Raw genomic sequence first — 15,773 nt, 5'->3', positions numbered from 1 at the left:
ACCTTGAAGTCTTGAAGACCTGGGTTTAAGTGCTGACTCTCTCCACCCTTCTCCTTTTCAAACACATTCTGGAGAAATCATTAGCTTAAAAATTATTCCTTTCAAGTTATAAGCCTCTGATACAAAGTTAAGTTCTTTGAGAGCAGGATTTTTTTTTTAAATCTTTGTATCCCTAGAGCACAGTGCCTACCACAAGGTAGTGATCCGACGTTTGTTTACTAACTGACTGATAAAACTGCAAATCTGAACGGTCACCTTCCGGAAGATGCTTTGTTGGATCCCCAAAGACTGTCAGGCAGGGAGCTAGCTGTGGGGTAATGTCTTACCTGAATAATATAATAGCTAGCGTGTATATGGAGCTTTGAATGTTTGTAAAGCATCATCACAACCCTGGGACATGCGTGATATTATCATCTTCATTTTATGGATGAGGAACAGGAGGCGAAGAGAGGTTGAGTCACTTGCTCAGGGCCACAGGAATGGTGAGTCTGCGATTGAACTCAGGTCTTCACTCTTAGTCCAGCGTGCTATGCAGGGCGCCACCTAGCTGCTTCAAATCAACCTAAGTCTCCTTTTTCGGTTAGCTCCAAGCCTTCTCCCCGCTTCCTCACCCACGGCGGGGACACAGTCCCCAGGGCTCCCGTCCTCTCAGGCTTCGTCTACACAACGCACGCGACTAGTCTAAATATAGTTACAAAAAGGTCACGGAGGGGTCGTGAGCCTCAGCCGCCCGCCCCTCCCTATCCACAGATGCGCAGGACACACGCCTGCTCCAACACATGCCTCAGACCCCGGAGAGCCTCCGGTCCCCTCCCCACGGCCCCCGGAAGCGCCAGCGTGGGAGCCTACGATCCCAACATCTCCTCAGAACGGCCCGAACCTCATCTTCCTTCCAGGCCCGGTCTGACGCACTTCCGGCGGATGTCGGCGGGGCGCAGGGGGTGGGGGGAGGGAGAGACGAATCCGCAGCGGAAACGGAAATGGGTCGTGGGAGCGGACGGGAACGAGGCTTGGTGGCAGTGGCTACGGGAAGGTGGATCGAAGATGGTGAGTGTAGCGACTATGTCGCGCTAAGGGAAACCCAGAGCCTTCCGAGCGTGCTTGGGGACAACGGTCATGGCGTCGACGGCTCGCTTGGTGGCTTCTGCTTTTTGATGTCCGTCCCGAGGTACCGCGGGATGGGGGCTGAGACTCGGTGCCCGGCCTCTGCTGAGTCATGGAGAGGGGCAGCCGCCGCTGCAGCAGCGGCCACATTGGGTTTGACAAGGTCTTTGGCCTTCCTCTCCCCCTAGGCCTCCCTTTTGGGGCCTGCCGGCTTTCAAGCTGGGAAGGACAAAATCCAAGGTGAAATGTGACGCTGCCAGGTGGCGCAGTGAAGGGAGCGCCGGGCCTGAGTCGAAAAGCCGAGTTCAGATCCTGAAATCAATCCAGCCGCTAACAGTAGCTATATGATTCAGGGCAAGTCAGCGGACCCCTTTTTGCCTCTAAAATGAGGATAAGACTAGCACTCACTTCCCAGGGTTGTTGCAAGGATCCAGTGATATAATAGTTGTAAAGCACGGCAGTGCCTAGCGGATGGTGGGGTGGGTGGGTCGATGGATGGATGGATGGGACGGAACGGACGGACGGACGACGGTGGATGGACGGGCGCGGATGATGGATGTACGGTGGATAATGGATTGATGGATGGATAGATGATGGATGAATGAATGGATGATGGCTAGATAAATGATGGATGGAGAAATGGATGCATCATGCATGAGTGAAATATTTTTGTTAGCTATTTTATTAAATATTCTGTCAAATTTTTTTCTCCTCTTGGGCTTTTCTTAGGGCTGGAGAAGAGACCCTTTGTCTCCCAAGCTCTTCATCACCCTCCTTCTCCATCATGGTTGTGTCAGTAGAGAGGGAGGGAAATTTTGAAGAGAAAATAATAAGATTTGATGACTAATTGGATACGAAGAGTGAAAGGGAGGGGTTTCTTGGGTAACTTGGGAAAATGATGTCATCGTAGAGAAGATGGGATTACTCAAGGTGATACAGAGCCATTGAAGGTCCATTGAGCAGGCTGCCCATTAAAAAGCTTTACCTGCAATTTTCAGTTTTTTATCCGAGATGTTTTTGTGCATGATAGAAATTACTAAGCTGTTTATGGGAGGAGGGACAATATATCAAAAACTGGATTTGAGGTAAAAGAAAATAGGGGGTTCAAATCCTGTTTCTAACACTTGATAGCTATGTGATCTTGGCAAATCATTTATCGTCTTACTGTCCCAGCAACTAACACTTATAAGTTACTAACAAGTTGCCATCTTTTTCATTGAGATAATTATACATTAGAACAAACAGATCTGGTCTCCCCCCCCCCCCCCCAAACTAAAACAAACAAACAAAAAAAAACCTTGCATTTTGTAAAACATTAAGTACTATTAATGTGATCTTTCTGGTTTCTAAAACCTACACAAAGTAGTTTAGTAACATCGCTGATAAAATAGGTACAATAGGGAACTATTAATTTAATAATAGAATACTAACCAAACTTAATCCAGTTTGTCAGTGTTTTAAAAACATTTTCTGCAGAAATGGAACTTAAGCAATAAATAGTTTGAGAGATTTTAGGTTACTACCTATAATGAAATTGAATTACATTAAACAGTTAATTTTATAGTATTTTGCCATGTGATTTATCTACTAGTCATTTTTTTTAAACAGCACCTTAACCTTTTTAGAACTGAACACATAAACTTACTCATTGCTAATTGGTAACAATTAACTATTTCATTTTGTAGAATGCCAGAGGAATTGGATCTCAGTTGAAGGACAGTATTCCAGTTTCTGAACTTTCAGCTAGTGGTCCTTTGGAGACCATGATATTCTTCGGAGAGGGTATGTCATACTACTAAGCTTGGCTTTATTGTAATGAAATTAAGTGAGAGCCTCCATAAGAAATTTGGAGTTCAGTTAAGGAGGAAATGGAAGGAATGAAGATGGCTGAGAGCATTAGGAAGGGAAGATTGTACAGGGTTTTGGATTGATTGAATGGATATAAATAGGAGGAGAGTGAAGGATGACTCCAAAGTTTTGAGCTTGGTTGATTAGAAGCCTGATGGTACTACAAATGGGCAAGTCCCAAGGGTGTCAAAAGGGAAGTAAATTATTGACTTACAGAACATATAAAATGAATCTTTTAGTTTTTGGTTGTAGTAAACTCTCAACTCTCCATTCATATGGGAAAAAAATAGTAATGGAGCTATATAGCTTGGTTGCAGCAAGAAATAATTCCAGGGCTGAGGAAATGGGAAAAATACAATTTAAAATATATAGACCTTTATAGAATTCAAAAGCTTGATCAATTTCTTACCTAAATTATTGTTATAACTGAATTTTTTTTTTGCAAGATGTCAAATCACCATTAGGAAACTGAAAACTATTATGCATTCATATTAAGCATTTATAAGCGCTTTTCGAAAAAAAGTGTATGTGTGTGTATAGCGGGGAGGGGAGTCTTGTACCAGTTTTTTAGTCTAAGTTGTTTTCCTGTGATGAATATGCTTTACCTTCAAGAATGTACCTTAAAAGTAACTAAATAAATATTATGTTGAATTTTGCATGATGACTAGTTTAATCTTATATTTTCAGTTTTTCTTCTGGTCAAAAATGAACTTTTTGCCTAGCCATCCTCTTGAATTATCAGAAAAAAATGTGAGTATGTAAATGAATTCATGATTCTCTTATTCTTATCCATAAATTAATTCACCTGCTAACATTTAAACTTGTTATATAGTTTGTATTAAAGCATCTCCACTGCAAGGAATAGCATTAAACATTTTTTAGGTAATAAATGTTAATACAAAGAAAGGCAAAAACACTGTCTTCAAGGAGCTCACATTCAGGGAGTAGAGGGGCATGTAAATAACTGTACATGTAAGATATGTATATAGAGTAGATGGAAAAATAAAGAAGGGACGAGTAAGGGTAGGGGGTGGAAATGGAGGGATGGATTAGGAAAAGCCTCTTGTACAAGGTAGGATTTGATCTGAGTCTTGAAGAAGCCAGGATAGCTAAGAGTCAGAGGGAAAAGGCAGAGCATTCCAGACCTGGGCGACAGCATGGAGGTGGGGGCTAGTGTTATGAGTGAGAAACAACAAATAGGCCAGATTAGGTGGATTGTGATGTGCATAGAGGGGAGCAAAGATTGCAAAAATTAGGAGAGGCCAGGTTGCAGAGAGCTTTAAATGCCAAACAGGAGTTTATATCTGATCCAGAAGGTAGTAGAGGTGATTGGTGCTCATTGAGCAAGGAGGGAGTGAAGTGATCAGACCTGTGCTTTAGGGAAATCACTTTGGCAACAAAAGACTGAATGGTTTTGCATTGGGAAGAGACTTTAGGAAGAATTACTAGTTAGAAAGCTGTTGTAGTCTAGGTGAGAGGTGATACAGACCTGTGTGAGCAGAGAGATGAGATGTTCTAAAGGTAGAAATTACACGATCTGACATTTGATATATGGTGAGAGTGTGGAGTTGAGGGTAAAGTTGTGAGCCTAGATGCCTGGGAAGTTGGTGCTTCCCTTGACAGTAATGATAATGTGTGGAAAGAAAGTTAGAAAGAGGGAGTGTTTCAGGGGAGAGATAATGAGTTCTATTTTGAACGTGTTGAATTTTGAGATTCTTTGTTCATTTCAAGGTGCGGTAAGGCAGTTGTGATGTGGAACTCGGGAAAGTAGGGGGTGTATATTAGATTGGGGAATCCTCAGCATAGAAATGATCATTGAACTGGTGGGAGTGATGAGATTATCAAATGGAGGATGTAGGGAGAGAATTAGAAAAGAGGCCGAGGTCAGGAACCTTGGGGGATACCCATGGTAAGTGGGTATGACTTGGATGAAGATCTAGCAAGAATAGAGAACGGAGTTGTCAGACAAGTAGGAAGAAAACATTGTCATAGAAACCTAGAGAGTATTCAGATGGGGAGGGTAATGAATGATCAGTGAAATATAAATTTTCGGAGTTAACACATGACAAAATAAAACTTAGACCCCCCCTGGTTTTCTAGTGCTAAGACCCAGCAGGAAAACTGCCCTGAGCTTGGCAGGACAAGAATCCTTTGCAGTCAGCCTCTGGATGATCTTACCCTCTGGGCTAGTCACATAATTCACCAGGTGTTCTCTGATCAAAGACAAACACTGGACAAACTGGGGGGGGGGGGGTCCTGCAATGAATCAAACTTGTCACATGCTTGCTATTCCTCATTGTCAGGGCTACAGCTCATTGACAACACTAGTATAAGTATTGAGATCTCCCTACACTGCCTCAGCCCCCACCACCACCACTAGGGGCGGGACTCTGGCACATGTTTCTATAGCTCCTCTTTACTTGTAAGCCTTTTTCCTCATTTTGAAAATAAAACTTCTCTCTAATCCCTGACTCCACTGTCTCTATCCTATTCTGTGTGGCTTTGGCCATATATAGGTTAGAAACTGGTTCTGGTTCAGTTAATATTTTGGTGTCGGGAGTGAACTGAACATGGAACCAGGCCAACTGGACTTTCCAGACCAACAAGAGTGGGCTAGGTGCCATGAAGAGATTTTCTCCAGAGTCCAGTTTCCTCCTTGTCTGGCAAATCCATGAGGGCCTCTTCCTGCTTCAGTCCATTCTGAGCTCTCACCTTTTCTTTGTGAGGAAAATCCCCTGTGCCCCTCTAGTGATTCATCTTGGATCACTGGTAAGATGGATATCCATTCATAACTGTGTGCCTCTGGTTTTTGTACACCTCTAGTTAAAATTTGCAAACTGTGTGCATCTGTTGAATGGGTTAAAGTTAAGTTGAGATTGTAATTGTGCGCTTTGTGAATTTGTGGTCTAATCTGTCTTTGTAGAATGCTGCCTGTTGATTGAATAGTGTTTGTGTGAAACTGTGAGCTTTGTCTTGATTAGTATCTGTTCTGTCATTTTGTCTGTGTGGCTTTGTAGAATGTCTGTGTCCTGTTTATGCTGTTTGTAAATTCCGTTACCTTGATAGATTTAAAATGCAGCCTGCCATTGATTCTCACTTTCTTCTGACATTCTTTGATAGCTTTACTTTAACCTTATCCTTTAATTTAATAAGCAATATTAAGTGCCTAGTATGTTCTGGGTACTTGGGATTGGGATAGGGATAGGGACTGGGACCATACCTGTTTCTCTACCAATGCAAATTGGTACTTTGCTTGACACTTCATCCTGAGAACATTGTTGAGAGTTTAAGTGACTTGTCCAGGGTCTTATAGTCAATTCACAGGTCTATATGTCAGACTTTGCATGTTAAAGGTAAGAGATAAACCTAGGTCTTCTGGCTGCAAATACAAAGTAAAAAATGTAACAATCTCTGCCTTCAAGAAGCTTACATTGGGAGGTAGTCACCTCCTATAAATGAAAGTAACTTTACATAATATGGAACAAAACTCATTTTACCGCTTTTATAGCGATCACGATTTCATCTAACACCTTTGCCTAAAGTAAGAATTTAATCTGCATTTGCTACCAAACATACCTATTAAATGTGTGTGTAATATATTCTAATTTTTTAAGGGATTAAAATAATTATAGCAACTATTTTATTTCATTTATAGTGAATAATATGTTTAATACAACATAGGTTTTCACAAATATTCACTGATGTTTCTTGAAAGACTCAAGCAACATTTTAAAATGCTTGTCTTTTGTAGTTCCAGCTCAATCAGGATAAAATGAATTTTCCACACTGAGAATATCCAAGGGCTATATGCTCCCTTGAAGTTACAGATGGAATTCAAGGCAGTGAAACAGGTAGGTTTGTCACACTCAGCAGTAGATGTTTTGTCCTAATGATTCTTTGAAAAAGTTGAGAAATTAAATTATTTATCCTCTAACACTATATTCTTCCATGAGCATCGCAAATAGCTTATCTGCTAAAAATAGTCATGCTGGAATTTTTAATGCTCTTATCTCATTAAGCTTCTCCTGTGTTTAAGGAACCGTGTTAGGCTCTGAGGTTATAGAGTTCACAGTCCTTGCCTTGGAGCATTACATTCTATGAGGGAGACAACCTGTGCACATGTAATATGTACAACAGAGGCAAAGGCTGATGGAGAAGAAGGGCATTAGCAGCTGTGGGGGATTAACAAAAGATTTCGTGTAGCTCTGGAAATGAGTCAAGGAAAGACACCGGGATACCAGAAGTGGAATGAGGATGGAATGCATTCAGGGCACCCGGGTACAGAAGGAGCCAGGTTGTAGAAAGGGCTTATTTTTTTTTCCTAAAGTTTCCACAATTCTGTGCTTGGCTAAGCTGCTTTCTTTGTTTTTCCCCACTAAAGATCAACATCGCTTAAACCTTTTTTGTGTCTCCTTTTTTTAAGCTATAAAATGATGAGGTTGCATTAGATGATCTCTCTAGGGTCTAGCCAGCTCTTGCAATCTATAGTTACATTATGACAAGATTGACATTCTGCATCCCCTTTCCATCTATTTTATTGCACCAAACAGAACAAGAACTTGTGATGTCCATAGAAATGGAAATTTTAAAACCACTGTAAAAGCCTCTCTTAGTGTAGGGTTGTCATCCTTCCCTATTGACAGTGCTTTCAACAAACCACGTATTATGCTGTTTATAGAGAGACAAAATTAGGAGGTGGGATAAGCTAGCACAAAAGAATTTAGAGATTTTGTGGCAGTCGTAATTTTCTATTATGCCAACCCTATTTTGATATCATGTAATAATAATACATCTTTATAGAGCACTTTACAAATCACTCTCATATAGATTTTAAAGTTGAATATATCTGATCTTATAGATGATAAAATCAGGGTCCAGAAAAGTGACCTCATTTGATTTTCACAGCAAGCCTGGGATTTAGGCAGGGCAGAAGTTCAGAAATTAAGTAACTTGTGCAGTCAGTGCCACTAATAAGTGACAGAAGCAGGACTTGAACCCAGGTCTCTGACTCTTTTAAAACTCTTTCTCCTGTACTGAACCATCTTTGAACATAAATACTCAATATACATAGATATGGATATATCTCTATATATAAATCTCTGTGTGTGTGTGTGTGTGTGTGTAGACAGTGGCGATTTGCAGCAGCTGGATTGGAAACTGTTTCCTGGAAGAACCAACTGCCTGCATTGGAACTCACAATCTGTGTTTAGAATTATCCTTGGTGAAGAAAATTAGAAGAATTGTCAGAAATGCAGGCCTGAGGATATTCTAATGAGTAGGAGAATTTCTTTTTTACCTTTTGTATCTATGTTCCATTTTGCTTTATAAGATCTATGATATGAAAGTAAATGCTTCATGAGAGTGTAAGAGTGCTCATGGCAGGGGGCCAATGAGGGTTAATTGACTTGCTCAGGGTCAGCACAGCTAGTGTTAAATGTCTGAGATCATATTGAACTCAGGTGCTCCTGAATCTAGGGCTGGTGCTTAGTATCGCTGCACGCACCTAGCTGTCCCCCATGCTCATTATTTTTGAACATATAAATCATATCAAGTATTCATTTCCACATTTCATTTTTTTTTTTAGATAATTAATAATGCTCTAGATCACTAGTGATCAGAGAAATTCAAGTTAAAACAACTCTGAGGTATCACCCCACACCTATCAGAGTGACAAATGTAACAAAAAAGAAAAATATTGGATGTTGGAGGGGATGTGGGAAAGCTGGGGCACTAATCCACTGTTGGTGGAGTTGTGAAAAGATCCAACCATTCTGGAGAGCAATTTGTAACTGTGGCCTAAAGAGCTATAGAACTGTGAAGACCCTTTGATGCAGCAATACCACTGCTAGGTTTATATCCCAAAGACATCCCCCAAAAGAGAAAAAGACCTATTTGTACAAAAATATTTATAGCAGCTCTTGTGTGGAGTCTAAGAATTGGAAATTCAAAGAGAATGTCCATCAATTGGGGAATGGCTAAACAAGCTGTGATATGTGATGGTGATGAAATATTATTGTACTATAAGATGACAAACAGGATTATTTCAGTAAGTCCTGGAAAGACTTATATGAACATATATAGTGAGGTGAGCAGAATCAAGAGAACATTGTGCACAGAGACAGCAGTATTGTTTGATGAAGAACTCTGAATGACTTAACTATTCTCAGCAATACAGTGATCCAAGACAATCCGAAAGGACTATTGATGAAACCTACTATCCACCTTCAAAAAAAAGAACTGGTTTTGATTGAACACAGCACTGATTGGGTCCCCTCCTTTTTTCATCCTTCTCCTAAAGCATGCTATTTTTCACTTTCATTTTTTTTATTCAAGTTTTCTCGTACAAAATGACTAGTATGGCAATGTTTTACATAATGGCACATGTATAACCCATATCTGCTTACTGCCTCAGGGAGGGGAGAGAAAATTTGGAACTCAAAACCATAAATAAAAATGTTTATTTTTTTAAAAAATAATCTTACTGTCTCTTGGTTCTACTGTCACTCGGCCTTCAGGTGTCAGATTTTTTAATTGACTAATGTGACTAGAAGATTTGTATAAACCACAAGCATAGAGATAGCATGGACTGGAAGATCATAGAATATTTACATTTTCATAATTCACTTCCATTTTAAATCAGTATTTATATATATTTATATATTTCTATATTTATACACACACACGTTTATATTTTAATCATTCTTTCATCCAGTATCATTCAATTATTCCCTTTCTTGGGACAGGATTTCAATAACATCTGAACACTAAATAAATTATGTTCACTGCCATTTTGTTTTCCCTTATGCCTATTAAAACTTTTTTCCTCCTTAAAACTAAAGCTATTTTTTACAATTAAAATTAACCTTAAGTTATCTACAGTTGGCCTGATGTTGCTGTCATTTTCTTCATAGATTATTGACTAGGACTTGGAGAGCAACATAGCAACAATATAGGTCAGAATTAGGGAATGTTTGGTACTCACTAAACTCCAAAATCCTAATTCCCCATTAACTGAGTCATATTTAGAGCTCTCCTTTACATATTAAAACAGGTGTATGCTTTTATCATTTTGCCTATTCTGACATTTTTTTTTCACAAGTCCTGTCATCAGTGCCTTTTCTGTCAAAATTCCTCTTCTCCTAGCTTTGATTAGATTATCTCTTGTAGGTCATAAGATTCAAAGCATAATTTTTCTGAAGTTGTCAGTGTCCATGTGGGATAACAATAGTCCATAATTCTGTGGTCTGTTCAGGGATTATTATCTTCTAGTCACAGTGTAGGTTGGCCTAGCCAGCTTTTCTGTTCTCCATACTCTTCCTTGACACCTCTTATTGGAAACATTGCCTTTTGAGCTAGAGCATCTTAGTTCAAGTTTTAGTTCTGGAACTTACCTTCTCTGTGATTTAGGGTAGGTTACTTAACTGCTCTTTTCTCATTTCTAAAGGGAAAATTTTAGAATATATAACCTTTAAGGTCTCTTCAAATTCTAGATCCTATGATACTTCCCTATCAGAGCACTGATTCCCTTTTTTTCATCCATCTCCTAATCCTTTCTTTTTCCTTAGTCACTAAGACTTCCGTATGCCAGGCATCCAGACCTATTTTTACTATGGCCTTTACCCACCATTATATTCCTTGGTTCCTGTTTCCCTGACCATTTCCATTCCATTCCCAATTCCTACCACCATAGCCTGGTGATCATGCTTTAGAAGCAGACCCTGCTGGGGCAACCGTAGTTTCTATTACCTTCAGTCCTTTGTCACTCAGGATATTTCTTGGGTGGGGGGGGGAGGTCGGGGAATGAGAGTGGTATTAAAAACTGATGGTATCTTAAAAGACAGACCTTGTCAAGTGTATTTTTGTGTAATGGTTCATAGTATTGGGAAAATGTCAACATAAGTTGACATATTGGGGAGCTAAAAAAGAAAGGAGAAAAAACAGTAAAAATTTGATTTTGCTGTATTAAAAAGTCATTTTTTACTAATGGCAAATAGTCCTTTGCTGTTTATGATTATTTATCATGTTGCACAATAACAAATTGTGGAAATCATTAAATATGCCTGCTTAACTTTTATAAGTCTTACCAACATGAACCAAGTTCACATACATATATTCATCTTTCATTGTTATTTGTGGTTGCTTACAAATTAAACACTAATGAGATCATTAGTTCTAAGCTGCAACATTTCTTAAAGGATCCTATACACCTTTTCTTTTATACATTTAATGGTACAAAACAATATGCCTACCAGCATGTGACATTTTGACTAAATACAACATTTGCACAGAATTGGGTTTTTCTAAGAATTTGCTTGATAGCATTTCATTCATAACATGTGAATATCAATTGTCAGATCAGACTGATAGAGCAGAGTCAACTTGGACAATAAAAAGCTATAGTTTTACATTTTATAAGTATTTTATGACATTTTTATCCTATTGTCAAGGGTATAATTGTGCAATTAAAAAAATAAGACTTGATTTTCTTAACCCTTTTCTTGTACCTTCGTGTGGAAGACAATTTGGCATATTTTTAGCTTTCATTTATTTAATAGAACAAAGCACCAATTTTGATGAGTGAGCTGTTGGGAAATACAGTGAAAGAGACAGTGCTCTTTAAATGAATGTTTTATTTGGCAGGTTATAGTATTTTTAAAATGTAGTATAAAGAACATGTAATTGTACAACTACATTTTTCCTTGGATTTGAGTATTTATGTTTGTTTTAACTTACATCTCTTTACATTATATCTCTTAATAGGTCCAGCGTCTTCCATTTCTTCAGAGCTCACACCTCTCCTTGGATATTTTGAGGGGTAATGATGAGAGTATTGGATTTGAAGATATTCTTAATGGTAGGTATATTGTCATATATACCAGAAATTTTAAAATTAAATTAACTTTTACTGCTTTTAAATCAGTTATTGAGTATGTTCATTGTTGTCATGCACATTTTCATTATAAGCATTAAGTTGTTTGCTTAGCTATATCACATGGCCAGCAACAAAATTAATGAATATTAACCAAAAAATGACACTGGCACAAATGGAGTAAAATTCGTTCTGTCCTTCTTGGTTATTTCCTGAAATTCTGGAAGCATGATAGAGTATAGGGAGAAAATAGGTCATTTTTACCAAATTTTCCCAAAGAGTGCTGTTGTTCTTGCATGTAAATTACTTTTGTCGAAAAATAATATAGGCAGCATCCTCTACTGTTTCTGGGGCCCAGGAGAATAAACAAATATAATGACAGGCATACTATTTCTGTTTTCTGTGACCCCAGCAGTTCTATAGAAACAGACAAAATGAATTCTAATTGGATTGCATCAGTTTTGCTTTGCTGCTAATAGCCGGTGAGGAAGTGCTAGGGACACAACAGCAGCATAGTTAGGAATCCTTCTCTCTGAGAATCTTTGCTACAGTAATTTTTTAAATGCAGAAAAAACTAAGGTCTCAGACTCTGTTAAACTCCTGTTACAATGAAAGAAGAAAGTTTAGTTCTGTTTGTTCTGATGCTTTCATTATATAAAAGCATTTATTTAAAACTCCACTGCATTGGGATTTGAAGTCTGAGGGATAACAATTAGTAGCCATATAACTGGGATTTATTTCCATTACCCCAAGTATTATATAAAACATATAAGTTATAATGAATAATTTAAAAGGAAACAAATGTAGAATTGTTCTGTGATGTATTTAAATGGGTTGGGGCACAATGATAAGCCAGGGTCACTTTTGCTATAGTCCTACTTCAGTGCTTTTGTATGGAGATGACCCCCAGGTTTTTGAAGACTTGCAGCATTGTGATATGGTAGGAATGTTAGGCTGAGAGTCAGAACACCTGAGCTTAAAATCCACTTCTTTTGCCCAGTAACTGTATGACATTGGGTAAGTGCTCCAGACCTTATTGTCCACATAAGGGAGTTGGAAAGTGCTTCATTTATAGTCAGAAGACCTGGGTTCAAATTTTGGCTCTGTGAGACCTTGGACAAATAATTTATTTACCCTCTCTGGGAGTTTTATTTTCCTCATCTCTAAAATGAGGGCAATGGATTAGCTGACCTCTATGGTCTCAGTTGTAACATTTAATGAGAGTTCAACTTCTGGTCTCTGTTGGGTATCTAGGGTATAGAGGACACTGTCAGAGTGAGTAGTGATCAGTGTGGGTCAGAATTAGTATGAGGAAATTTGGGAAGTAGTTAGCGTAAGAAAGCATAGGTGAATGTTTTATTCTGGTTTTTGTTTTGTGCTTTGGGGAGGGGGGTGAGTGCTACAGGTTGTCCTTTTAAAAAAAATTTTTTTTACATAATATTTTTATTTATAGGTTTGGGTTCCAATTTTTATCCCTCCTCCCTCCATGAGGCAGTAAGCAATCACATTTGGGTTATACATGCGCAATTATGTAAAACATCTGGTTCTTTTTTGAGACTACATTAATTATTTTCATTCTTTTTTAGATCCATCGCAGAGTGAAATAATGGGAGAACCACACATGATGGTGGAATACAAACTTGGTTTACTGTAAGAGAAGTATGTTGCTAATGAAAAGAGGAACAGCATCCTTTTTATAATTTTCTTTTTCTTATGGTTTGAAGTGTATAACATTAAAGGTACTGATATTTACATAAATGCTCTTATAGCTAATATGTACTATCAGTAATTTGAATTTGTTTGGGTCCATGTTTTACTGTTAATGTAACCATATTATTTTGAGTAATTGGATATTGTAAAGTTTATTTTTGTTGTATATTTAGAGAGGCATCATCATAAGGTTCTTTCTGGCATAAGACAGGTTTTCTAATTAATCTTATATTGATAAATCCTTTTTAGCATTGATGCCCAATAGAGGCCACACCCTTTAAAAATCGCTTAAAGAAAATAATTACCTTTTCGGGGACAAAAAGCCCTTCAATTCCGTAACTTTAACGGGCTTTGCTGAGCAAAGGAAGAGACTGACATCTCTCTTCTCTTGCTGTATTTTTTGTATAACATAATTGCCAAATCGAAAGCTGATCCAAGCAGAATTAAAATTCCTATTTGAATTAGTACATGAGTCTAAAATTTGTAACCTAAAATATTTTCACTGCCTTTTACAATATTAACACAATATATGAAAGTAGTCAGGGCTCTTTGGTTGCAAAGACATCAGCATTTCCTGGCTATGTTAGAAGAGAGCTGCATTAAGGTTTACTTTACTCTTGAGTATTTTGCTCTAGTTATGGTAGTTAACCTCCTGGCGAGTAAAGGGTACTGACTAGTGAGCTTACTATCAAAAGAAAATGAAATGAATGCTTTTCATTGTCCCTGTAACATGCCAATTGCATAACAAATTAAGACCAGGACTTCTCAGCTTGGCACTGGACCCCAAATGCAGGGCATAACAGATTTTTATGCATTAAAAGAAAACAATTAACAGGATACAGACCAGAATACAACATTAGGTAATCTAATTCCTAACTGGAGGAAAGATATGGGACTTTCCAAATTGGGAAGGGGAGAGCCAACAGGTCTAATTCCCTGAAATCACAAAAAGAGGTGTCCCACTCCCCCCAAATGTCTGTTCAATCAAAGCAACATGGAGACAGTAACTGACTAGAACAAGGCCAGTTTTCAAATAAGACATATGATTCCTTGAGATGTTATTGTGAAAAAAAAACTCCTTGCATTCATTTTTGGATCTGACTGAGTTTGGTCTGCAGAACCTGGGTCCTTGGTTAACATTCTCTAAGTAACAGGTAGAAGCGGTTCAGGCTCCCAGCCACTCAGGGCTAGGTTCAAACAATGCAAAAGGTTTTCTCACAATTCCCATCTTTGGATAATATATCATTTCCTCACAGGACAGAAAGTCTTGTTTTTCCACCCCTTCCCCCCCAAGTGTCTGTTCAAACAAAGCAACGTGGAAACAGTAACTGACTAGAACAGGGCCAGTTTTCAAATAAGACATGTGATTGCTTGAGATGTAATTGTGAAAAAATTCCTTGCATCAGTCTTTGGATCTGACTGAGTTTGGTCTGCAGAACCTGGGTCCTTGGTTAACATTCTCTAAGTAACAGGTAGAAGCGGTTCAGGCTCCCAGCCACTCGGGGCTAGGTTCAAATAATGCAAAAAGTTTTCTCACAATTCCCATCTTTGGATAATACATACTTTTCTCTCAGGACAGAAAGTCCTGCTATTCCCCACTCTTTCCTCCCAAGTGTCTGTTCAATCAAAGCAACGTGGAAACAGTAACTGACTAGAACAGGGCCAGTTTTCAAATAAGACATGTGATTGCTTGAGATGTAATTGTGAAAAAATTCCTTGCATCAGTCTTTGGATCTGACTGAGTTTGGTCTGCAGAACCTGGGTCCTTGGTTAACATTCTCTAAGTAACAGGTAGAAGCGGTTCAGGCTCCCAGCCACTCGGGGCTAGGTTCAAATAATGCAAAAAGTTTTCTCACAATTCCCATCTTTGGATAATACACAGTTTTCTCACAGGACTGAAACTTGATTAGACCTGTAATTGGATAGAGAAGAAACTGAACGATAACTCCAGAATTGAGTCACAAGATGGAGTCAGTGTGGTTCAATCAATTCCCACTTTATTAGAGGCATCTGTAAGCCGCCTTCATCTTATGGAGTGTTCGATCTAGTATTTCCCTTGTTTCTGTTTTACTTTTGTAAATTGCATCCAGGTTCCTGTTATTTTACAAAAAATAAATTGTACTTTATGCTTAAAATCTGGAAAAACAGGAAAATCCGTAATAAAACATTCCAAATTATCTGTAAAGGCTCAGTCTCATTTATTTTAAGTCCTGAGGCATGCTGGAGAAAAGTCAATTCTATT

The 15,773-nt window shown here is 38.5% G+C and overlaps 1 protein-coding gene across 1 annotated transcript; it reads left to right on the top strand.

Annotated features, from left to right (window-relative positions):
- Window positions 1–1,599: 1,599 nt before the first annotated feature.
- Window positions 1,600–15,710, top strand: LOC122747804 (proteasome maturation protein). Its single transcript, XM_043993630.1, is given in 8 exon segments — window positions 1,600–1,662; window positions 2,790–2,862; window positions 2,865–2,890; window positions 3,640–3,702; window positions 6,704–6,735; window positions 6,737–6,803; window positions 11,713–11,806; window positions 13,408–15,710. Coding segments are annotated over 8 exon segments (486 nt in total). The 3' UTR covers window positions 13,476–15,710.
- Window positions 15,711–15,773: the final 63 nt, after the last annotated feature.

The sequence above is a fragment of the Dromiciops gliroides genome, chromosome 3, assembly GCF_019393635.1.
Source record: "Dromiciops gliroides isolate mDroGli1 chromosome 3, mDroGli1.pri, whole genome shotgun sequence".
NCBI lineage: Eukaryota > Metazoa > Chordata > Mammalia > Microbiotheria > Microbiotheriidae > Dromiciops > Dromiciops gliroides.
Note: the sequence above shows the minus strand (reverse complement) of the source record. Positions and strands in the feature narration are given on the sequence as shown.